Consider the following 25,905-nt stretch of genomic DNA (forward strand, 5'->3'; position numbering starts at 1 on the left):
TGTAACAAATCTTATACAGAAATAGTTGAATCAAGAAGCTGTAATATAGTCAGGGCTTCATCCAAACCAGGGCTATCAATTAGATATGCTGAGACCGCCATGGAAGTTCTTTATAGTTGAAGTCACGGGTATAGAAGAAAAGGGGCATGGAATTGCATAGATTTTTATTTCAGTTCCAGCTCTTCAAACTGCAGACTGTACATTGTGTAAGTGTGTGAGAGACTATATGTGTGTTTGATGTTAATTAAGATAGTTATAGTGCCTATTTCAATAGTATTTTTCTTTAGACTTCAATGGAAAATGATGTAAAATATTTAGCAAAATCCTAGTACATAATGAGTGGTAGATAAATCAGACTGATTATTATTTTTTCCTCCAAATTAAAAATTTTTGATACCTCAAATACAGGTGATTTGACTTCTAAAATCCCAGACCTTTGTTAGCAGAGGAAACGTGCATATTTATCATTATAATGTAGATAATAGACCTTCTTTAGGTCTTGCATGAAAAGAATGCATAACTTTTCTTTTGTTGTTTGTTTCTTTGAAGGCCATGGGTCTGAAAGTCTTTACCAATCTCCATTATCGGAAACCAGAAATATGTTCAATGGAGTGGGAGCCATTCCTTAGGCCATTGTATCTACAGAGAGGACAGTCACCAATGTACAGTGCCCCATACGAACGTACATGTGAGTAATCTAGAATTTTGTGTCTGAGAAATAGCCAAAGACGTATTTGAGATGAAACTATAAAAAATAGGAATTTTACATGTAAATTACACCATGTTTTTAGTTACAGCTAGACATCCTGCAAAATAAAGCAGAATATGGCAGAATGGGAATGGTTTGGGCTAAAAGGAAGAATTGGCCTCAGATATGAAAGGAAGTTTAATTTGATTTGTAGAACACAATATCAGAAGTGTATATGAACAGGTTATGCATTGTGATATGGAAGGACAGTCATTATAAGTGAGTACGATACAGGAGAATAAGGTGTCTTTAAAAGACCCTTATGCCCTTATTATGTATAGACCATAGTTCACAGAGTTCAAGGCAGAGAATATGTTGATTCCCAGACAGCCATACAGCTGGCATCAGAGCAGCGTATTCAAATAGGAAGAACTATTTCCTACTGGAAGAACTTTAAGCACAAAACTCAGTCACAGTCTTAGATGAGTAAAGTAATTAGGTAGATTTCCAATGCAGAAATTTCCTCACAGAAACAAAATGAAACAAGCCATCAGATTATAACCCAAATCAAAACTATATTTTAAATCTGAAAACACTTGAATATCACCCCTTAAATCCTTCTGACCTACCACTGAGATTAGTCTAGTAGTAACTTAAGTGGGGCTGATCCTAAAGATGGGTATGAGAAACACCATTTGAGAAAAAAGAAAGGCCTCACAACTTTCTACAAGGGTAGATTCCATGAGTTCAAGTCCAGAAGTTGAAACCACTTTGAAGTCTTGGTCAAGAGGTTGAAGCTATCAACTTTTCTGCTACTAGATCAAACCATAATTTGAGCTTGTTGGACACATCTAAACTTTTTAATATCTTTAACTAAAACGTACTGAAACCCAAAGTCATTCATATGATCTCTTTCTTCAATTATTCATTTATTTATTCGCTCAACAAACATTTATTGAGGTCAGGGGTTTAGTTATGTATTGCAAATGCAATGGCTTAATCTCTGCTCTCCTGGAATGTTTAGTTTATCAGGGAAGCTTTATAGTGAAACGTAATTTTAGAAAGCTGACAAGAGTGCATTAAATGGAAATAAGATCAATAGAAAAGACCTAAATTTCTCAAGGGTTTATTATGTTCTTCTGGAAAAAGTTACATTTATACTTAGACCTGAAATATGAATGGAAATACACAACAAAAGGAGTTAGAAGGGCATTTCAAGAGGAAAAGTACTATGAAAAATAAGGTAGAAAGTTAAAGCATTTCAGAATGGCAGAAGGTACAGTTCAAAGGCAAGAGTAAAGATAGCTAAAGCAAAAGGGATAAACAGACAGCTCATGAAGATCTTGTAGGACATTTAGAGAATTCAGAATTCATTCTAATGCAGTAATTCACGCTACTGACAAGTTTTAAGTAGACAATCTAATATGTGTTTTCAAAAGATATTGCTGCTCTTTGGAAAAGGGATTGGGACTTGTACTGTCTAAGACTGTGAAATGTTATAAAAGCTAGTAATTGAGTTTAGAAACAATGGTGTTTGGACTACTAATAAAAAAAGTTGTTTTCATTTGATTGGTAACGATATGAAATGCAGGATGTGGGTGGGGAAGTCAGGAACAATTTTTAAATTTCCAATTTGGGTAAGTGGGTAGATTCTGGTACCTGTCATGGAGATGGAAAAGACTGGAGACCAGCAGGGGAAGATATAATTAGTTAACTTTTTGAACAATTTAATTTTAAATGCCTGTAAAGCATCCAAAAAGAAAATTGCACAAGGGTGCTGTATGTACAGCATGGAGCTCGGAAGAGAGGTCCAGATGGGAGACACAGATTAGGAAACCTCAGCATAAGTACTATAATAAAGCCATGTCTAAGGATATGAATGCAGAAACAGAGCACAGTAAGAAAAAGAGGGCCTGAAACAGAGCTCTTAGGAACAAGTCAAGGATGAGGAGATTACGTCCTCAAAAGAGAATGGCAAAGAGGTAAGAAGACAACCAGAAGGAGCTGATATTAAAGAAGTTAACAATAGAGACACTTGAAAAGGACATAGTGATTAAGAATGTCAAATAGCCTAGAGGCCATGCAAGAAATAAGTGTTCTTTAGAATCAGCAATATTAACATCATTAAAAGCTTTAGTGAAAGTCCTGTTAGCATAGTGGAATCAGCAGGCACCAAACTGGTTTCTGGCTGACACCAGGATGTTCGATGAGAAACCCAATTCAGTAAATAGACATCACTTTTTCTAAACTGAGCTGTGGAGGAACAATGTAAGCTGACTGTTTGTTGGGAGAGATTTGAGCATCAAAATGCCGATGCCTAGGTTGAGATGTACATTTATTGGCAATGAGCACTAGGAGCAATTTCTTATAGTGCTTCACACTAAGCATATATATATTTAAAGGCACAGCTTATAGGTCCATGTCATTGAAACATGTATTTTTATTCTTCCAAAATAAAGCATCTCTCTTTTCTTTTACCTGGTGAAGTCATGGAGGAGTCTGACTTTGTAGAACGGGCTGTAACAGAAACAGTAAGAACAAACTTTCCAGAGACATGGATATGGGATCTCGTCAGTGTCGAGTGAGCTTTCAACAGTTTTGTATCCAATGTGTCTTTATTTCTATTTTTTAATTTTTAAAAAAAATCATTTTTCTATTGCTGAACCTCTAAATTTTTTTTATTTTTTAAATATATTTGATTGAGTATACTACTATAGTAGTACCATTTTTCCCCCTTTTACTCCTCTCCACCCTGCACACCCCTCCCACTCACATTCCCCTCCTTTAGTTCATGTCCATGTGTCATATTTATAAGTTCTTTAGCTTCTGCATTTCCCACACTATTCTTACCCTCCCCTGTCTATTTTCTACCTACCATCTATGCTACTTATTCTCTTTACCTTTTCCCCCTCTCTCCTCTTCCCATTCCCATGTTGCTAACCCTCCATATGATCTCTGTTTCTGTGGTTCTGTTCCTATTCTAGTTGTTTGCTTAGTTCATTTTTGTTTTTGTTTTAGGTGTGGTTGTTAATAATTGTGAGTTTGCTGTCATTTTACTATGCATGTTTTTTATCTTCTTTTTCTTAGATAAGTCCCTTTAACATTTCATAAAATAAGGGCTTGGTGATGGTGAACTCCTTTAACTTGACCTTATCTGAGAAGCACTTTATCTGCCCTTCCATTCTAAAGGAAAGCTTTGCTGGATAAAGCAATCTGGGATGTAGGTCCTTGCCTTTCATGACTTGGAATACTTCTTTCCAGCCCCTTCTTGCCTGCAAGGTCTCTTTTGAGAAATCAGCTGACAGTCTGATGGGAACTTCTTTGTAGGTAACCGTCTCCTTATCTCTTGTTGCTTCTAGGATTCTCTCCTTCATTTTTACCTTGGCTAATGTAATTATGATGTGCCTTGGTGTGTTCCTCCTTGGGTCCAACTTCTTTGGGACTCTCAGAGCTTCCTGGACTTCCTGGAAGTTTATTTTCTTTGCCAGAAATGGTGAATTGGAGAAGTGAATGGTGATTTGGAGAAGTTCTCCTTTATTATTTGTTCAAATAACTTTTCCACTTGCTGCTCTTCCTCTTCCCTTTCTTGTACCCCTATAATTCAGATGTTAGAACATTTAAAGATATCCTGGAGGTTCCTAAGCCTCTCCTCATTTTTTTGAATTCTTGTTTCTTCATTCTTTTCTGTTTGATTATTTCTTTCTTCCTTCTGGTCTATTCCATTGATTTGAGTTCCAGTTTTCTTCCCATTCCTATTGGTTCCCTATACATTTTCCTTTATTTCACTTATTGTAGCCTTCATTATTTCATCTAATTTGTAACCAAATTCAACCAATTCTGTGAGCATCCTGATCACCAGTGCTTTGAACTGTGCATCTGATAGGTTAGCTGTCTTTTCGTCACTTAATTGTATTTGTTCTGGAGCTTTGATCTATTCTTCTGTTTGGGCCATTTTTTTTGTCTTGAGGTGTCTGTTATGTATGAGGGGCAGAGCCTTAGGTGGTCACCAGGGCGGGGCAACCCAGCGGCTAGGTTTTGATGCTGCTTGTGGGGGAGGGGTCTGAGAGGGAACAATGGCACTTGCTCTGCTCTCTGCCTGATTTCAGTCACTTTCCCTGCTTCCCCCAAGCAAACTGGGCCCTTCTGGTGCTAATTCCCAGGTGGGTGGGCTTGTGCACGCTCTAGGGCCCTGTGGGTCTCTCCAACAAACTCTCCTGTGAGGCTGGAAGTCTCTTCCAGCGCCTCAACCCCACAGGTGTTTTCAATTGGTGTTTTGAGACTTTATTTCCTGGCACTGGAACCCTGGGTTTTGCGGCCTGTTTCACTCCCCAGTTTTGCCTGGTTTGTCTGCGAGAGAATGTGGGACCACCCAGTTCCGCAAGCCACCTTGCACGCCAGGCTTCTCCACAATCCTCTACCTCACTGGGTCCACCCGCTGCTGCCTTGCACCACCACCTACACCCCCAGGGTCCACCAGCTACCACTGTTTTTGCCACAACCCCTCTCTGCCCGGCTGCCTGACTCTGGTCTTTCTACTGGTCTGGATGAATGTGTCTACTTTAACTCCTTGGTTATCAGACTTCCATACAATTCAATTTTCTATCAGTACTGGCTATTTTTTTGTTTCTTTTAATTTTTGTTGTCCTTCTTTTGGTTGTGCCAGGAGGCACAGTGTGTCTGCCTACACCTCCATCTTGGCCAGAAGTCCTTATTTCTATTTTCTTTTTGTTATTATTTATTTAAACTTTATTTTTTGGGTATATAAAGCATTACCATATTTGTAAAATATGTAATATAACACTCATTTGTGTGTGTTGACCACATATTTTAATATTTCTTCAGTATTGTTTCTCATTAATTTCATGCAGACAGGTGTAACATAACTTACTTTAAAAAATAATGTGTGTAAAGGAATGTGGTCTTTTTAAGGTTAAATTTTAAGGCTTTCGTCTAATGCCCATCTGAACAATATAACTCATTTTTAACTTGCAGTTAATACTTTTTTTTTGCTTGCTCTGGACTAAATTTAGTTTCCTGGTTTAAACAAAATAAATTTTACCAATAATCTATCCTTCTAGTTCCTCGGGTTCAGCAAATCTTTCATTCATCATCCCTGACACTATAACTCAATGGGAGACAAATGGCTTCTGTGTAAATGGTGATTCTGGATTCGGCATTTCATCAACAACTGCTCTGGAAGTCTCACAGTCTTTCTTCGTTGAAATGACCCTCCCCTTTTCAGTTGTCCAAAATGAACAATCTGATGTGATTGTCAATGTCTTCAGCTACCTGAATACATGCGCAGAGGTAAGTTGTTGCCTTTGGAGACAAAGTCTAATAAGGGCAAAAAAAGTCCTTAATATTTTCCTTGAAGATTGACATATTATTTTCATTCTCAAATGTGAAATTGTACTATAAAGTAATAAAAATTGTTGCCATAATCCTCAAATGAAAGCAATTGCTTTAATGCACAGCAATGATTTAAATGCTGCTTTGAGAAGGTCACTTCATGACATGCATTCTACCATATTTATCTTTGCATGAGAGGAGTCATTTGGTATCTTTTATCTCTGCTAACTTAAATTAGGTAGAGCAGAATCTTCTCAAGATTGGAGGGGGAATAGTAACAGCAAAGTATTTGGAGTGCCACCCTCATTACCATGACTTTCTTTTTAGATTTCTGTTCAATTGGAAGAATCTCAGAATTTTGAGGCAAATGTCCGCACCCCTAAAAACAATGGCAGTGATGTTATTCAAGCTGGAGAGAGGAAAACATATGTCTGGACTCTTGTACCTAAGAAATTAGGTAAGCAGCTATCTATCTATGTCAATCCCTCATGGAAAACCAGCCCATTTTTATTGCTTCTATTTATTTTCCTTAAATTCTCTATACAATTTTCCTCATCACATTTTTAACTTGACTTTTTAAAAAAATTCTCATTAAAAATATTATTTTTATAATCTAATTTCTTGGTAATGCTTGTGTAAAGCAAAACCATTCTTCATTTATATAAAAACATAATGTGATCAAAATACAATATAGATGCTAATTTGTATGAACTACCAAGACTTATATATATTACCCCAAATGAAGGCCCCATTTTCATTAATGCTAACCAATTTAATTCTCACTTGTTCCTTCACCTAACATCATGAACCTGTTTCACCCATACAAAAATTACTCCTTAATCACAATAAATTTGCCAGGATTTGCAAATTTATTAAATACATCATGAGATACGAAAAAAAACACTTAGAGAGATCAAACATTGAGAAGCATATCTCAGTGCAGATATTACCTGCAATATAAAAATATATATTTGTACATACTTCTTGAAAATATAAGGGAAGGGAAAAAGTTAAAAAGAGTCTAGAAGACAAAGAAGATAGATGAGCTCCATGCATGATGGTCACTATCACTCACTAAATTAAAAAGTTAAGTGTCATTAATTTTTTTATTTTATATCTCATATTTATTGTATTTTTGTTTTTTTTAATTTATTGGGTGACATTGGCTAAAAGTGTATAGGTTTCAGATACACAACTGTATAATACATCATCTATATATATTGTATTGTGTGTTCACCACTAGAGTCAAGTCTCCTTCTATCACCAACAGAGTATTTTTATGAGATCATTTCAGTTCACCCATAATATTCATCTGTCTAAGACTACTTTTCCTATTAGATTTTAAGTTTTGCATTATTCTAACTACACAAGGTCTTCAAAAATCAATTACTAAGCATTAAATGAGTTAACAGTGAGAATCAAGGAAAAAATCAGAAGATACCTTGAAACACATAGAAATCAGGATACAACAACCCAAAATTTATGAGACATAGTGAAAGCAATCCAAAGCGGGAAATCCATAGCATTATAGGCCATTCTCAAAGGAGAAGGAGAAGAAAAGGAAAAAAGAAGAAGGAGGAGGAGGCAGAGGAGAAGGAGAAGAACAAGAAGGAGGAGGGGGGAGGAAGAAGAGGAGGAGGAAGAGGAAAGGAAGAGGGAAGGAAGAAGAAGCAGCAGCTCAAATAAACAATATAATTTTACACTTAAAGGAACTTGAACAACAAACAAAGCTCAAAATGAGCAGAAGTAAGGAAATAATAAAGATCAGAGCAGAAATAAATCAAATAGAATCTTTAAAAAATGATACAAAAGATCAGGGAATCCAAGAGCCTGTTCTTTGAAATGATAAACAAGATTGACAAACCTTTAACCAGATTCACCAAGAAAAAAAGAGAGAGGACCCAAATAAATAAAATCAGATATGAAAGAAGAGAAATATCAACTGACACCAAAGAAATACAAACAATTGTAAAAAAATATATTGTGAACAACTATATGACAAATAACTGACAACCTCCACAAAATGGATACATTCCTAGAAACATAACAATCTTTCAGAACTAAATCAGGAAGAATCAGAGAATCTGGATAGACAGATTACACCTAGTGAAATAGAAGCAGTAATCAAAATACTCCCAACACACAAAAGTCCTGGACCTGGTGGCTTCACAGGTGAATTTTACCAAACAGTCTGAGAAGGACTAACACCTCTCCTCAAACTATTTCAAAAAAATTCAAGAGAAGGGAAAGGTCCCAAGCTCATTTTACAAGGCCAGCATTATCCTAATTCAAAAACCAGATAAAAACACTTTGAAATCAAAAAAAAATTATTGTCCAGTATCTCTGATGAACATAGATGCTGAAATCCTCGACAAAATAGTAGCACACTGAATACAGCAATACACTTTAAAAAATCATATACCATGATCAAGTAGGATTTGTTCCAGGAATAAAAGATAAAAATCACATGATCATATCAATAGATGCAGGAAAAGCATTTCAAGATTCCAACGATGTATTTCATTGAAAATGAAACAAATATTTCCAAAAAAATTTGGAACAACAAAAGGCCCCATATAGCAATAGTATTCCTGAGAAAGAACAAAGTTGGCGAATCATGCTATCTAATATCAAACTATACAATAAGGCCATAGTAATCAAGACAACCTGGTACTAGCATAAAAACAGACACATAGATCAATGGAACAGAATGGAGAGACCAGAAATAAACCTACACCTTTATAGTCAATATTTCACAGAGGAAGCAAGCACATACAATGGGCTAAAGACAGTTTAATCAATAAATGGTGATAGGAAAATTGGCCAGATATGTGTAATAGATGAAACTTTCTTACATCACACACAAGAATAAGTTCAAAATGGATCAAAGACTTAAGTGTTAGACACGAAACCATAAAAATCCTAGAAGATAATATAGGCAGCAAATTCTAGGACATTGCTCACAGCAATATTTTATCTGATATATCTCCTCAGGCAAGGGAAACAAAAGAAGAAAAAAAACAAATGGGGGCTACATCAAGCTAAAAAGTGTTTGCACAGCAAAGGAAACCATCAACAAAATAAAAGACAACCCATGGAATGGAGGAACATATTCATCAACACATCTGACAAGGGGTTATGATCCAAAATTTATAAAGAACTTACAAAACTCAAAACCAAAAAAGCAAACAATCCAACTAAAAAATGGGCAATGGGTCTGAATAGACACTTCTCCAAAGAGGACATACAGATAGCCAATAGATATACAAAAACATGCTCAGTGTCACTAATCATCAGGGAAATGCAAATTAAAACCAAAATGAGATATTACTTCAAACTACCGCAATGGCAATCATCAATAAATCAGCAAAAAACAATTGCTGGTGAGGACGTGGAGAAAGGGGAACCCTTTTGCACTGTTGGTGAAAATGCAGAATGGTGCAGCCACTGTGGAGAGAAATATGGAGATATCTCAAAAAATTAAAAATGGATCTGCCTTTGACCAGCAATCCCACTTCTGGGGGTATATCCGAAGGAACTCAAAACACTAATTGAAAAGAACATAATCACCCCTATGTTCACTGCAGCATTATTTACAATTGCCAAGACATGAAAGCAGCCCAAATGCTGCTATTGATGAGCAGCCCACTCATCAACAGATGAGTGGACAAAACAACTATGGGATATTTACACTATGAAATACTACTTGGCCATAAAAAAGAAGAAAATTTTACCTTTTGCAACAGTATGGATGGACCTGGAGAACATTGTGCTAAGTGAAATAAGCCAGTCAGAGAAAGACAAATACCATGTAATTTTGCCCATATGAGGATTCTGATAGACAAACTGAACTAAAAATCAAAATAGAGCCAGGCTCATAGAAAGAAGGATGACAGCTATGGCGGAGGGAGAGGTTAGGGGGTAAAGAGATAGAGCAAAAGGAAAAAGGATTCATGGACATAGACAACAGCATGGTGATTGCAGGGGAAAAAGTATAAGAGAGCTAAATAGTAATAAGAAAAATACAATAAAAATGTTTAAAAGAAATGAAGTGTAACAACAAAGAAAAATCAAGAACAGTGTTTTAGTTATGCATATTGGTATATAGGTTTACAGGTAATATTAAAGCAAGAGAAATATATTTTCCAATCCACTAATTTTTACAATAGGAAACAAGATTAGTTGTTGTTGTTGTGTTTTGTGTGTGTGTGTGTTATTTTTGTTTTTTATTGTTCACATGCAGTTGTCTCCATTTTCCTGCTACCACCTACCCCCATCCCCCACCCTCAATCTTTCCCGCTTTGGCTTTGTCCATGGGTCCTTTATACATGTTCCCGATGACCCTTCCTTTCTTCCCCTGTTATCCCCTTCCCCTACCCCAGTTACTTTATTTCAGTATTTCTGGTTATATTTTACTTGCTTGTTTGTTTTGATTAGACTCTACTTACAGTTGCGATCATATGGTATTTGTCTTTCACTGCCTACCTTATCTCACTTAGCATAATGGTCTCCAGTTCCATCCATGCTGTGCTGAAGGGTAGGAGTTCCTTCTTTCTTTCTGCTGCATAGTATTCCATTGTGTAAATGTACCACAGTTTTTTAATCCACTACTTTACTAGTTGGCATTTAGGTTGCTTCCAGCACTTGGCTAATGTAAATTGTGCTGCTATGAACATTGGGGTGCACAAGTTCTTTGAATTAGTGTTTCAGAATTGTTAGGGTATAATCTCAGCAGTAGGATCACTGGTTCAAAAGGCAGTTCCATTTTTAGTTTTCTGAGGAAATTTCATACTGTTTTCCACAGTGGTTGTGCCAGTCTGCCTTCCCACCAACAGTGCACTAGGGTTCCCTTTTCACCACAACCTCACCAGAACTTATTGTTTGATGATTTGTTTATGATGGCCATTCTGACCAGCATAAAGTGGTATCTCATTGAGGTTTTAATTTGCATCTCTCTGATAGCTAATGCTGCTGAGCATCCTTTCATATGTCTCTGGGCCATCTGTATGTTCTCCTTGTAGAACTGTCTATTTCTATTCAACATAGTATTGAAAGATTAGTTTTATTTCATGTATGGTGATATCACAGGAAATAAGAAACTAGATTCCTTTTTAGCACTTGATTTAAATTCAGTACCCTTTCCACACTGTCATATTTTATCATTTTTGTTTATTTGATTTGGGGTAAGTTAGAAGCCCTGATTATCTGATGTTATGTCCCTATATTGTCATACGTACCTTGTAAGCAATATCAAGTAATCTTCTCAGTTGGCTTTACAGAACTATTATTTTTCTTTAGAATTTTTTATGTTCTAATTAAGTAAATGAATCATGTATTTAACATGAGAAATTTTGAAACAGGTAAAAACAGAATATACCATATTATTTCCTGTCAGGTAAAAGAGGAAAATATTTTGGTCTAAGCATAAATATGATAAAATTCAATGCATCCCATTCAAAATGTGGTTTATGGGCTATTTATTATTTCCCATTACAGAAGTGGCCAACAATCACTTTCGCTTATGTTTGGAAATGTTTTCCAGGTAAAGTGAATATCACTGTAGTTGCTGAGTCCAAACACACTAGTGTGTGCCCAAATGGAGCAACTGAGCAGCAGAATCTAAATTGGAAAGATGCTGTGGTCAAAAGTTTGTTGGTGGAGGTACGTACATGCACAACTATCAAGTTCTTCCAGATAAGAAAGGGACAGTATCTAATGGGTTAAATATTAAAAGACATTCTCTTTTTTTAGTATTTAATTGACAATAGTTACTTTTGATACAAAACATGTCATCTGAAATTATTTCAAACAGCAATAAAATTCATCCTTTTCTTACCTAATACCTGACCCAGAATACTAAAACTTATCACTTAAAATAGGCTTGATGGCTTTTTGTTTGCTTCTGACTCATGATGTTTTATGTGTGCTTCTTCTTTTTCCCTTCCCCTTTTTAACTGACTCAAATCCAAGACAAACCTACCTGTCCTACAGTCCTATGTAGCTTCCATCGCCCTCACCTGGTGGCATGTTCCTACTCTGCAGAACACTTTGTATATTGGAGATGCTAGGCAGTATCAGAGGAGTTGAAAGTGTCCCGAAATGACATCGAAGTTATCTCTGTCCAAACAATGGGAGCACAGGGCCTTCAATGGATGTTGTTAATGTACGGTAACTTCCCGATATAAAAAGAAGGGAACAATGAATGGATCTTCTCCCCAGGACAAGTATGGCTAGTCATACTTATGTAAGATGAGGCTTGTTACCTTTCCTTCATGGAAAGATGATCCAGACTCATTATTTTTGTATTTGTTTTTGTTTACTCTTTGACAGCCTGAAGGTATTGAAAAAGAAATGACTCAAAGTTTTCTTATCTGTACAAAAGGTAAGAAGATCTTTTAGGTGGTCAACTTAGTTCTAAAGAAAATTTATCAATGCTTGCCATACTGAGTACCTCAGTCAGATGTTTATTCAAAATACCTAATAGAGGATTATTTTATTTCATGCCCTATTTTTATGGTATAATTTTAGCCAAGAAAAACTATAGTAATTACAGGCTTTTATCATTTTTTTTTAGTTCACCCAGCTCATGGGTCTGCCTCAACCTATTTTTCCTATCTTGTCTATTTTTGGATTCTTGTGTCATATGATTGTGACAAACTGTTGGAAAGTGGGAAATTGGGATTATGCCTGAATTACACATAATGTTACCTTTACCTTTGTATCTTGGGATGAAACAATCACTGCCCTTCAATTGCCTGCTAAATGGCCATCACAGTATTGTTTTATCTAGTTGATAATATGATTTTAATGCCTAAAAGGTGTCTCCAAAATTTATATATTGTGTGTGCTTTTTATATGTCATAGTCAATAGTTTTTGACATTTTTATACATCAGTAGTATAAGCACTAAACTAATGAAGAATAGTAGCCATTATCTAACACACAGATGCACATATCATTTCCAAATGTATTGTTATTCTAAACTAATCAAAACCACAATTTACCTCTTCTAACAAGCAACTTGTAAAATGAAATAATGTCATATATTATGTAATATGTTTGTTCCACAAGTCCTCTGCTATTGCTTATAAAAAGAAGCCAGCCCCTTATTTATTTTATTGATATTTTCTTTCCAGACACCAAAGCCTCCATGCCTGTGGTTTTGGATTTGCCAGACAATGTGGTAAAAGGATCAGCTAAGGCCTTTTTTACCGTTGTGGGTAAGTTAAACTTCGAGTTTCATGTTGATTTGAAAATATTGATGGAGGTTGTCTTTAAAAATTCCTTAAAATAACTTGATGGAGAGATTTTTCTATATTTACTATCAGTTGAAGATAATTGTTGTTGAGGATTATCCTCTAAGCTTGTTTCCATGTAGGAATCTGAAGAATTACAGCACCATTTTCAAATCTGTCCCTAGGAAACATTTGTTCTAGTGGATGATAACTGGTGTTTAGAAAACAAAGAGTTCTATTATAGTTTATTAATGTAAAATATTAAATTCCCCTCTGGAGAGCCAGAATAATCTTTGCTTGTTACAAATGCTGGAAATTTCCTCAGTAATAAGAGAAACTTGTTTTTCAAGATTTAAATTTCTCTATCATTAACATCAACACTTTTGGGGAAAGGGATAGAATATAGTTTATAATTCATAGGGTCAGGTTCTCAAAAAACAAAAAAGGAAACAAACACATTTTTTTAACTTTCTTTTCTCTGGTAATGAGATTTTTCAGAAATACTTTTCATACCGGAAACTCTTTTAACTCCACCCTTCATGTCTGTCTCCTCTTTAGAATTTCTTCAAGAAAATTTTCCTTGTTTCCACCTTTTAGACTCAATTTTAAATATTTTCTACTTCTACTATGCCTCTTTAGACTATAGTTATTAATGCTCATAAACCAATTTTAAGTAACAGTAGCTTTCTGCTTTTCTTATTTTTAGGGGATATTCTAGGACTTACAATGCAAAATCTGGAGAATCTTCTCCAAATGCCCTGTGGATGTGAAGAGCAGAATGTTGCTCTCCTAGCATCTGATACCTACGTCCTTGACTACCTGGAATCTACTAAACAATTGACAGAGGAAGTTAAATCTAAGGCTCTGGCTTTCTTATCTAATGGTGAGAAGGTTTAAGTAATTTCTGCCCATAGTAGATGAAATCAGTTGTTACTAATCCCAGGATGCCAAAAACCTGATATTATGAAGCAGTCTCATGGGCAAAAAGCAGACCTGCCCCGAGGTGCTCTGAATTTGAACTATGTGTTTGGTTTTTGATTTTGGTATTTTTAGAATTTTTTAGACTTCAATACCTGTGTAGTCATTTAGTGCCACAATATAAAACTGTGACAGTTCAAATTATGAATTCAGGTTTTTTAGTGCTTAATATTTTGCCAAGCTACCTTATTTGTTGTTGCTATTAATAGTAGCTAGCAATGGTTTATTTATCAGCTTCTGTATTTATCTTTCAATTGTGCTTCATTGCAATGAAGTGATTGGGTTTGTATGTAGGAAAAAGGTGTATAAACCTTGTAAAATATGATGTTAAGGAGAAGTCAAGAGGTATGATTTCTTTAGGTTTTCTTTACAGAAAGATAACACTGAAACAAAAAAACCTTAATGAAATATTGTAAATGCCAGTTATTAAACTATGCTCCGCCACATGTAATGTCTTATTTGTCATTAAAACTCTATGAGGTAGAAGTTATTTTTTCTCAGTGTGGATAGAGAACCTCAGGTTCAGAAATAAATGAAATAGTCACCTAGTGATTCATGTCTGTCTAACACCAAAATATAAGGCTTATGCTACACCATTCTTCTTCTTCTAATTTTCTTTGATTAAAAAAACAATTTTCTACAATGTTGTATTTTAGGCTATCAAAAACAGTTGTCTTTCAAAAACTCGGATGGCTCATATAGTGTGTTTTGGCAGAGGAATCAGGAAGGAAACATACGGTAAGACATGAACATTTTATTTGAAATAATGTAGAGAGGATCTGAGGAGGGTTTATGGGAGAATGAGAGGAGTTGAGTTCATAGGAGATTTTAAAGTAAAGTGGGTTTCAAAGGGAATCGACAGAGGTGAATCATTAATACGAAAATATTTGATTATTCCAATTCTAATACAATATGCCTAGAGTCTCATGGCAAATTAAATGACACCCTCTCTACTCCCACAGCTTGTTGACTCCATGGAAAATGCCACAACTTAATCTGCATTTCTTAGAGTCCCATGCAGATGTGGGGAGTAAAACTAGAAGTACCCAAAGTAACTAATTACACCCAATCTCTCACCACATGTGGATAATCTAATGAACTACACAGCCTGAACTTTGTGTATAAACAGGCTGGAAATTACCTACTCTAATTTTCACATATTGCTGTTCAAAACCTTTTATTGACCTAAAGTAAAGAGCCACTATCAATACTAACTACAGTCAACATTAGCCAGATTAAAGCAATGGTGATGAATCCTTTGAGTAGCTGACATTATCATTTCTTTCTTTTCTAACTTTCACCTCGCTGGTGGTATGCATTACAGGTTCAGTGCCCTTACTTTTAAGATATTTGAGGCAATGAAGAAACATGTTTTCATTGATGAACGAGTTCAACAACAGACCTTGATCTGGCTTTCAAGCAAACAGGAAAGCAATGGCTGCTTTAGAAGTAATGGCAAGCTTTTCAACAATACCTGGGAGGTGAGAGATTAACAGAAATAGCCTTTCCCTGCTCTTTTGTATTGCCTACCTTCCCTACTTCTGGCCTAACTAATCTGGAACTTGAAAATTTTTTGTGTGCATATTACCCCTTCTGAGTCTGTGGCAGTTATAGGCCTATGGTGTGTTAGTCAACAGCAACACGACTAGATAAAAATAACTCATCAATCTATTATTTGCCTTACTGTCTTTAGCCCTTCCATAGAATCAATCTATTTCAGGATATAAACTAGCAATAGGAGAATGGGGAGAGAAAAGAACTTTGAGAGAGAACATTCACAAGTTTGGAGCCAAAAGATATGTTAATGAAGGGGGCCTTGAATAGGTCATTATTCCTATTCATGGGTGACAAGAAAGTTCAGGGAGAGTATCTAGTAATTTACATTGTTTCAATGAAGCACTCTTCCAATACCTTCTCAAGTCAAAGCATGAAGACCTCACAAGTCAGATGAAATAATCACTTCTTCCTTTTTCCTGTCCATATGTAGCTAAATCACTAGGCATCCTCTCTCCTATTTTACTTTCTTTGTAGATTGCCGCTCACCTGCATTCTATCACTACTAGTGTGGGAAAATGTGTTTAAATTATTTCAAACCTATTTCTCACAGCAGGAGGCCCCCGATAGAGAATAGAATCTGTTGTTATGTGAAGAATCAGAATTTTTCATGTTCCCTTCTAAAACACGTCCACATTTCTTTTGATTGGATTCATTACTGGTCACTGTGTCAGTTTGTCTAATCTTACCCAATCTTTTTCCATAACTGTGTGTGTGTGCACATTTTAAATTGGGTGGGAGAAAGAAGCAAGAAAAAAGTAAAAACTTGCACTGGTCCCCACATCTTATTTTAGCACCCAAAATCAGCAGTTATTTACACCTTGATAACTGAGCTCCTCAGAAATATTTTCTTCTGACGAAGCTTATGCTAGAGCAGCAAATCCCAGATGCTATTGGACTGTGATTTGCATCAGTATCACTAGAGTCATTAAAATTCATTTCCTTGTATCTTATTCCTGACTTTTTGAATCAGAATCTCTTGTGTGGATACTGGTTCATTTAACATTTAAGTTCCCCATGATGTTTCTATGCACAGTTTGCAAACCACATTAACTTAACGCTTTTCTAATCTTACACTACAAGAATCCGAGTCCCCTGATCATTGTTACTTCCCAGGATAATTTCCCAGGGATGTTGAGGAATATTCACAACTTTCTGGTCCATCCCATGAGAAATTCTTTCTTTGCTTTTTCAAATTAATACCAAATAAAGTAAAATATGACTCTTTGTATGAATTGCTTGGAATTCATACTTAATATCAGGCAACATAAATACAGTTATATGTCATTAAGTATACTTGAGATTAATTTTATGCCATTTTTCATTGTTATGTTGAATCCTGATGGATTTTTGCTCAGATAGTATGGTTATTAACAATTTAATTTAAAAATTTCACTCTTGGGTGGCTTTTAAGGAATAATGGTAATTGTTTCCATGTTTCTTTTTATACTTCATTTCATTGGAGAAAAACAGCTGTTCTCTTGTGCATTGCTCTCCTGTGTGACTCATTGTGTTTGTGCATGTGTGTGTATTAGGGAGAAGATGAAGAGGACATTTCACTCACTGCGTACGTTGTGGGAGCGTTCCTGGAAGCTGGGCTCAGCTTCACAGTAAGGATTCCCATCATCTTTCAGTTTCAGTCATTCGAATGCATCTTAAACAGACTGTGAAATAGGAGTTATTTGAAATTCTCACACTGGGTGAAACATCAAAAGAACATTTCATTTATTACCTCTCTTTAAACTGATGTTACTCAAGTTATTCTACATTCATAGAAACCTTTGATGAACACTATTGGGCTTTTCCCTAGGGAAAATATGCACACAGGCACGCATATAGAAGTTTTTCATACCGTTTCAGGTGTTTACAGATCTTCTGAAGTTCAGCTATGAATTTCAGATTAAGCTACCAATCTCTACATCTAACCATAACCTAGTATTATGTTTCACTAACCAATTCAATGTGTAAACATTTCAACCTACTTGTTGCTCTTCTTGGCTGCCTCCCAATCCAAAGGTCAAATTATCTGATTGCATAATCTATTCCTGAAAGAAGATACTAGGAAATTTCATAGTCATTGCATATCTCAAAAATCATCTTCAGAAAAATCTCAAAAATCATCTTTAGAAAGTTCTATTTTAGTATTATAATAAAGTATCTTAAATATAAAAATAAGTTTGTATTCTTTGCCACATATAAGAAATTTTTATTATTAACTAAAATATGACTGATCAAATATAGAAACTGGCATTTTTCAGATTACTTAAATTTTATTTCTCAAATACTAGTAATCCATTTAAAATTAATTTTATTGATATTTATAAAGCATAACATATGTTTATATATATGAGTAGGTTTGTATGTAAAGTATACTTCAAGGATATATTATGTATGGTATAAAGAATGATTAGTTTAAATATTCAATGAGCTTATAAAGTGTTCAGGTATCATTTTAAAATATGTTGTTTTTCTGCATGACAAGTTTCCTGCCCTACGGCATGGGCTTTTTTGCCTAGAGGATGCATTGGAAAATGGTCTTAGCAATGGCTATGATTATGCAATGCTAGCTTATGCTTTTGCATTAGCTGGAAAAGAGAAGCAAGTGAAATCCTTACTCCACATTCTGGATCAATCTGCTACAAAAATAAGTAAGCATTCTTATTTACTTTTGCTAACAGAGATGACCTTGAGAATAAAGTGATGACACTTAGTGATCATATAGGAATTCTTTCTTCATTGGTATATTTCTGTTTCTCTGATGGAATTTTTGAATGGCCTTTTATCCTTAAAGAACACTATCTATTTTCTGTTTTCTACTTTCTCTTTTCTGTAGTTTCTCCTGAAGTGAGCAAAATAAAGGAAATCCAGCTTAGTGACCATACTATAGAAAATAAAAACTGCTTGTAAAACTTAATCACATACCACTTTGACTTTAGGAAGTTGCTATTTAAAGCTATATTTGTTTCTTAAGGTTGCAGTACAAAATGCCACAGACTAGATGGCTTAAACAACAAAATTCATTTTTGTTTTTACATGGTTCTTGAAGACAGAATTACCAGATCAAGTTGTCAGCAGGTGTGGCTTCTTCTGAGGCCTTATTCTTGTTTGGTAGATGGCCATCTACTCCCTCCGTATTCACATTGTGTGTGTGTGTGTGTGTGTGTGTGTGTGTCCATGCACGCGTGTCCCTGGTGTCTCTTACCCGTGTCCAAATTTCATCTTCTAATAAGAACACCAATCATAATGGATTAGGCCCCTAATGGCCTCTTTTTAACTTATTCCCCTTTTCAAAGGCCCTGTCTCCAAATACTGTCAATTCTGTATTTGGGGGAGTAGAGCTTGAACATATGAGTTTTGAGGGGCACCTTTGAGACCATAACAGAGGTCAAGAATGAAATTTGCATCATTCTTATGTGTAGTCAGTTCTCTTCATAGGGACTGTGTGAATTTTTTTTCTCAGATAATGTGATATATTGGCAAAGAGCTAAGAAACCCCAGACAGAAGCATCTCCATCCTTTATTCCTTGGGCACCTTCTGCTGAGACTGAGAAGACTTGCTATGTACTGTTGGCCATCATTTCCCAAAAAACTCCTGACCTCACCTATGCTAGTAAGATTGTGCAGTGGCTTGTCCAACAGATGAATTCCCACGGAGGCTTCTCTTCCACCCAGGTGATGGATGTGGGTCTGATATTAATAACAATAGGTTTGATGCAAAAGACACTACTCTACCATACTCTAGACAGCAGAGACAACTGTAGAAAATGCCTGCGGAGACAAAGGATATTTGCTGTTATAAATCCTATTATATTTAGTTAACACTTATTTATTGGTCAGTTTCTGTGTATCAGGAACTCTACTTGGAATTATCTATTTACAGATGAATAAAATGAGGACCCTTTTCAAGGAATCTATGCCTGATTTATATCTCCATTTACACAGTAAAAATAGAATGTAAGTCTAGAAGAGATTGTTGTCATAAACATCAGAATCTTGATGATAAGTTAGATATTTTGGCCAAAAAGAAATATTTTTGTGGTTTGCACATCAGGAAAAGCAAATGAAATGAATGTATAACAGAAGAAATCGGTATGAGAAAAAATGATATATGTCCTTCTAACCAAAAAAAAAAAAAAGCAACATTTAAATGCAAGGAAATGCAGTTTTACTGCCTTGGGGAAAATCTTCACTTCCTTATTTGCTTTCTTTTTACTGTCTTTATTTCAGAGTAAAACCTTCTTAGTGACTCTCCCACCAGCCTTGTAAGAGTCTGACTTCCCATCTTCAAAGACAGTTGGGTACAAATAAGCATTGCCTATGGCAGCTTAATTATATAACATCAAATCAAAAAATATTTGGCACTGCTTTCAACAGCAGATTATACTTTATATAATCCTTTAGAACAATAAAATCTGATTAAGATCAGTAAAAACAAATTTAAATGGCAACAACTATCACAATCATATAGTTTCCTGATCTTGAGGATATTGCTTCTTGGTGTTCTATTGACCTGTTTAGGAATGTTTGTGTGGACTGATTTAAATACTGCAACATAAGAGAGCTCATATCCTTGCTTCTACGATTCTGTGCAGGACACTGCTGTCTGTCTTCTTGCCTTAACCCGCTATATGAAGGTAACATTCTCTAATGGTCAAAACACTGTCACCTTTAGTGGTGAAGAATCCAGTGAGATTTTCCAGGTTAATAATGACAACCGCTTACTGGTCCAACGTTCAGAGCTAACAAAAGCATACGGACAATACACAGTAGATGTGGAAGGACATGGCTGTGCATTTATCCAGGTAATAAATACCTACCTGAGAGGGACATGAATATTTGTCAGTAAAAATGTCAGACTATCTGTTCAGTTATATGTAAAGTGTTATTCTACCATTTTTCATAATTCTATGATTATTTTTACTCTTTCTCCCATTGATATGTTCTACTCATTGGCTGAAAATGCAAGTTATTTTATGAGGAAGTATTTACTCTTAAGGATAACTAGGTAACTGAAAAGTTTCTTGAGGAGTGTCACTGTTAGAAAGTATTCTGATATTTTTATTAAATTATGTTATAAAGATTCTTGTGTATTTTGAAAGCTAAACAATTACATTTAACCTTATTCCTTGATGAAGAGAAATATAAGATATTGTGCGTTAGTAATGAAAATAAGAGAAACAACAAGTCCTTTAGTTTTTACTACTGAATAAATGGATGGGTTTTTTTTTAATGATTTGCTATCTTTTCTAGGCTACCCTTAAGTATAATGTGCTACTACCTAGAAAGGAATCTGGATTTTTCCTTTCCTTGGAAATGGTAAAGAAAAACTCTTCGGATATATTTCAGAGTACTTTTGACCTGACAGTAACCATCAAGTAAGTATCCCATTTTAATACCAACTTCCTCATTAGAGAGAGGGTAATATATTACAAGAGAGTTATTTTAAACCATAGCAAAATAACAAACTATGAATGATGGTACCTATGATGTGAGTTTACTTGTTAGTGTGTAATTTCTATAGCACAGTCATTTTATAGCTTTCTGTATAGACACAACAATTTAGTACTTAAACTAAATCAGAGCTAGAATTATACAAGTGTAATTTGTACTGCATGCAAATATAACTTGCAGGCTTCTGCCACACAGACACTCCAGCAGTGCCTCCATTTTTTTATGGAAGTACTATTAGTGGAGATACTATTTTTCCACCTAAAAACATGCACAGGTGGGCCTAGAGGAGGATATCTGTAAATGTTTTTTCTATAATTATACAGAGTAATATTTAAATTTTTATTTTTCAGATAGAAAAGCAAAATAATTCTTTTCAATTAAAATATAAACTATACATGCCAAAGGGTTTTAACCTTAGTTAATATGTGAAGAAACACTAAGAAACATCATTTTGAAGGATTTCCTTAGGGTTTCCAAATGATAGTTTCATGAACACCAGAACCAAAATAAGAACTAAATTAACTTCACATCCCAACAATCCTGTCCAGTGTTAGGGACACAACCTAGAACTTCTCTTAAGGACATGTCTCCTCTATGACTCTCCCAACATCTGACTTTTTAACTGAAGATTTCCTTTAGGTTTTGTGCACACCTACCACAGACAAGTGTAATATTAATGTATAACCTTTGTTTATAAATTCTGACTTTGAAACTTCAGGTAATCTTAAAAGTAGGATTTGGGGAAACTATAAGTTCAGATAATTCATTATTTACTGCAATTTATGTCGCTTTATTTCATCTCATCCTTTATCATTCCAACCATGCCATTCTGAGATGTTTGAGAATGGCTTTCTTCAGGTGTTTTCTCTTCATCTGTGCCTTTTCTCCAGATGTATAACTCATTAGTATGTATGTACCCACCACACTTGCCATAAGTCACTTTTCTAAACTGATATCTAAACTAGTGTTTTGTTTTTAAATTTCAGATACACTGGAATGCGCAATAACTCCAATATAGTCCTTGTAGATATAAAAATGCTATCAGGATTTACTTCAGTCATGTCATCCATTGAGGAGGTAAATAATAGAAACCCAATCTTTCAACACAGAAAAAGCAATACTGTATAGATGCAATAACTAGTTAGCAAAACCAAGTTATGGAATTCTTCATTTAAACTAACTTATTCAAGAGTTCATATTTTTATTTTTGATGTAGTGTTGAAGGATGGTGTTCTTAACTTATAGCAATTAGCAAGCATTATTTCCCATAGTCTGTAGTCTGTTTCTTAAGTTCCTCTTTGTGCTTATGAAAATATCATGGCACAAGGAACCATTCCATAAGTTAGAGTCCTGACAATTGGTTAAATAAAAATTATAAAGCATTCAGCACTGAAATAGTACTCTTTAATATAATTGCCTAACCTTCCCTGCCAATTCTTTCAAAGCTTGAAAACAATGGCAAAGTGATGAAGACTGAAGTCAAGAATGACCATGTTCTTTTCTACTTGGAAAATGTAAGCTGAGCAATAATGTTTTTTCTTTCATGGTTTTCTTTATTTCTTCTAAGGATAATTGAATGAGTCTATTCCTTATAGATATTCATGACATGGTTTCTCAAACAATATTGGACATTACAGATTATCAATGGTCTTCTATCCTCATGATTATCTTCTCCCAGCTAACCCTAATGTTATTTCATGCATGCCTTGACTATCTGACTAGATAATTCTTAAGTTTAGAAACATAATTTCCCTGTTTTTCATTCCTCATTGCATCTCACATAGTTTGGTCACAGAGTAGCTCTATAAATCTATTATAGTTTTACTTGAACTCTGATGAAGGTGGCATGTGTTTTAGTCATCCTTTTCATTTATTTATTCATTCATTTATTTATTTACTGTTGTTCAAGTACAGTTGACTCCATTTTCTCCCCATCGCTCCCCCCACAAGCCATCCCAACCTCCTAGTCATCCTTTCTATGTGTACATTATTGCCACTCACATAAGTGCCTACATTACTGCTTTCAGACAAATTTCTTGCAGCTCAATATAAGCAATAGAACTCAAATATTTGTACAATTTCATTTTACCTCACTAATTATTTAAGATCATGTCCTTATGTCAGATGTACAATATTGATACTTTCGATCTATTTAATTGGACAGATCATGAACTTCTGGAGATAATTTTCTCAGAGATTTTTTCCAGATCTTCTCTGATGTATTAGTAATTTGTGTTTTATAGGTTTCTGGAACAGCAAACAGTTTCACTTTCTCTGTTGAGCAAAGCAACCTTGTGTCCAACATTCAGCCAGCCCCAGTCATGGTGTATGATTATTATGAAAAAGGTAGGCAAGCCACAACCACACCCTAAAGCTGTTGAACATGATTATCTAGATCTAAGATTCCCAGAGCTACAAAATTTTCCAAAATCATCTTCAGTCTGCAAAGACTATATACAATCAATGGTTCTATTTTATATATTGAATTTTTGTTCCTTTGCAATATGTCTTCTGACTGGGCCAGTTGCCAGTTACCAGAGTTTTTCAACACCTAGAATCCTTCTGATATAATGTGCAAGAGCTCCCTTTTAACTCGGAATACAAACTATGCTAAGTGTCAAGTCCTTTTTGTTGTTCATGGCAAGACTTACCATTTCATGCTACCTTTATAAACTTCAATCTGAAAAGGATTGTTCTGAAATGTTATAGGAAATGTTAACAGATTAGGTTCCATACCAATTACTAAGATATTATAAAAAAGAGACCATTATAAATAAGAGACCATAAAAAATTTCCCTGGATTATTCATGCTATTAGTTCCATATTGAATATCCTACAAAGTTTGTCCAGAGGTATTTGAATTCTGACTCTGTCATTTACTAACAGAATATATTTACATTATCAAGTGCTTTAAATTTTAATAACATATTTTTGGATTTAGAAAATAGAGAAGTGATTGACTGTCTTGCAAAATTACTGAAAAGAATAGGCTTCACGTATCTACAACTGTCCAACATAATCTGATTATAGAAAGTTTGAGCTCTACTATGGATGAATTTGCTCTTTATTTTCCAGATGAGTATGCCATTATTTCTTATAATTTCAGCAGTGTTTCAGTTTCCCTGTGAGACAAAACAAAACACAGAAAAAGGTAAGGAAATTGTATCCAGTATAGACCATTGAAAACACATCTGGTAAGATAATTAAAACCTAAAAATGAAATATTGAATACAACAAAGAGAAGTCTCTGGTATTTAAGGAGGTTTGTATAGATATGCACTAGATGAGCATTCTACATTATATAAGATTATATAAAATCTTAATAACATTAAGTTTTATTAATTTCTTTAAAATAGCATGAAAGAATATGCAGATAGTTCATTTTAAAAATCTCTCATTTTTGTTTCATAAGTTGGTAGATAGGTCATTATATATGTATGTATGTATATTTATACATATTCATATACATGTTAAATGTGTATGTGTGTATATAGATATGTTTGTATATCTATACTTATGTATGTGTACATTCCCACTTTTATTTATTTTTTAAAGAATGTTTTAAATCCTAGGTAGAAAGGTATTTGCTTTGAAGAAACATTCTTCTGAATCAAACCTGAAAGAAAACCATGCAGAATCTACAACCTGCTATGACTTCTTCTCAGATTTTCTTTATTATCCATTAAATGCTGTGATTTCACATCGGAGTCTCTGACTTTCTTTTCTTCCAGTAGCCCATAATTTTCATCCTAAAAAACACAGGACTTCATTTGATAGCAAATAATTTGCTTTATTGTTATAAATTCTGAATTCAAGTTTTTAGGCATTATGACATATAGCACACATAGAATGCCCCAACATCCAGAGAAAGAGAAAAAGTCGGGGTTCATGAGGAGGAGAAAAAGAGACTAAATTGAACAAGATTTCATGTGAGCTCAAGAAAATAAAATAAAAAACAAAACAACAAAATCATAAAGTCTTTTCAGTAAAAGACCATCGAAGAATGGTGGGGGAGTTGCTTACAGAATCACAAATTAACTGATAAATTTATTGGATTTCTGTTTATGAGTGAGAATTTAATCCAAGGGCATTTTATCTTTTTAAAATTATTTTATTTTTCTGAGCTTATCACTTATTACTGAAAAGCAATGCTCAAAGTCTACCTTTGGCTTAACTTAACACTACTATTATAGCAACGAATTAATATTGAGAAGAAGGAGGTAGGAAAAAACTGGGAAGAAATAGGGATGGAAATGAAAACAATTTCTCTACTAACTTTAACACAAGCTTCTGCCTCTGCTGAGACACTGCTACAGACAAGAAAAAGCCAAAAGTAAATTTTCCAGTTTTAGAGTGGAAAAAATTTTAGAAAAAGTGTCCTAGACTCTATCAATATTCAACAAATTTAAAATACAGTGTTTCCATAGGAGATGATTAGACATTTATTTGTGTAACCTTTCTGTCAGTGTATACTTTAAATAATACCTAAATTACAATTAGCCCTTAAAAATCTTTATTAATTGGTTTATCACAGATGAACTGTTAAGCTCAAGTCTATTTCTGGTGCTACAAAAATTTATTTTGCTGTGTTAAGAATATCTTCATACCATCTGAACTCTCTTATTTTACCAAAACATGATGCATTACATGT

General features: G+C 34.7%; 1 protein-coding gene across 2 annotated transcripts in view; it reads left to right on the top strand.

The window, feature by feature from the left end:
- Positions 1-24,956, top strand: part of LOC114513506 (ovostatin homolog 2-like) — a 42,869-nt gene extending 17,913 nt beyond the window's left edge. The window contains exons 17-36 of one of the 2 annotated variants that reach the window (XM_036019366.1): positions 550-688; positions 3,176-3,269; positions 5,767-5,995; positions 6,365-6,494; positions 11,580-11,698; positions 12,368-12,419; positions 13,173-13,256; positions 13,978-14,154; positions 14,906-14,987; positions 15,574-15,730; positions 17,339-17,413; positions 18,286-18,451; positions 19,264-19,475; positions 20,396-20,605; positions 21,054-21,178; positions 22,241-22,331; positions 22,700-22,768; positions 23,498-23,600; positions 24,330-24,405; positions 24,831-24,956. In XM_036019366.1, the coding sequence (XP_035875259.1) occupies positions 550-688; positions 3,176-3,269; positions 5,767-5,995; positions 6,365-6,494; positions 11,580-11,698; positions 12,368-12,419; positions 13,173-13,256; positions 13,978-14,154; positions 14,906-14,987; positions 15,574-15,730; positions 17,339-17,413; positions 18,286-18,451; positions 19,264-19,475; positions 20,396-20,605; positions 21,054-21,178; positions 22,241-22,331; positions 22,700-22,768; positions 23,498-23,600; positions 24,330-24,382 (2,367 nt within the window). In that variant the 3' untranslated portion in view covers positions 24,383-24,405; positions 24,831-24,956. Of the gene's footprint in view, positions 1-549; positions 689-3,175; positions 3,270-5,766; positions 5,996-6,364; positions 6,495-11,579; positions 11,699-12,367; positions 12,420-13,172; positions 13,257-13,977; positions 14,155-14,905; positions 14,988-15,573; positions 15,731-17,338; positions 17,414-18,285; positions 18,452-19,263; positions 19,476-20,395; positions 20,606-21,053; positions 21,179-22,240; positions 22,332-22,699; positions 22,769-23,497; positions 23,601-24,329; positions 24,406-24,826 lie in introns of both variants that reach the window. The other variant, XM_028532841.2, reaches the window with a different exon arrangement.
- The last annotated feature ends 949 nt before the right edge of the window (positions 24,957-25,905 follow it).

This window comes from Phyllostomus discolor, chromosome 2 (genome assembly GCF_004126475.2).
Source record: "Phyllostomus discolor isolate MPI-MPIP mPhyDis1 chromosome 2, mPhyDis1.pri.v3, whole genome shotgun sequence".
NCBI lineage: Eukaryota > Metazoa > Chordata > Mammalia > Chiroptera > Phyllostomidae > Phyllostomus > Phyllostomus discolor.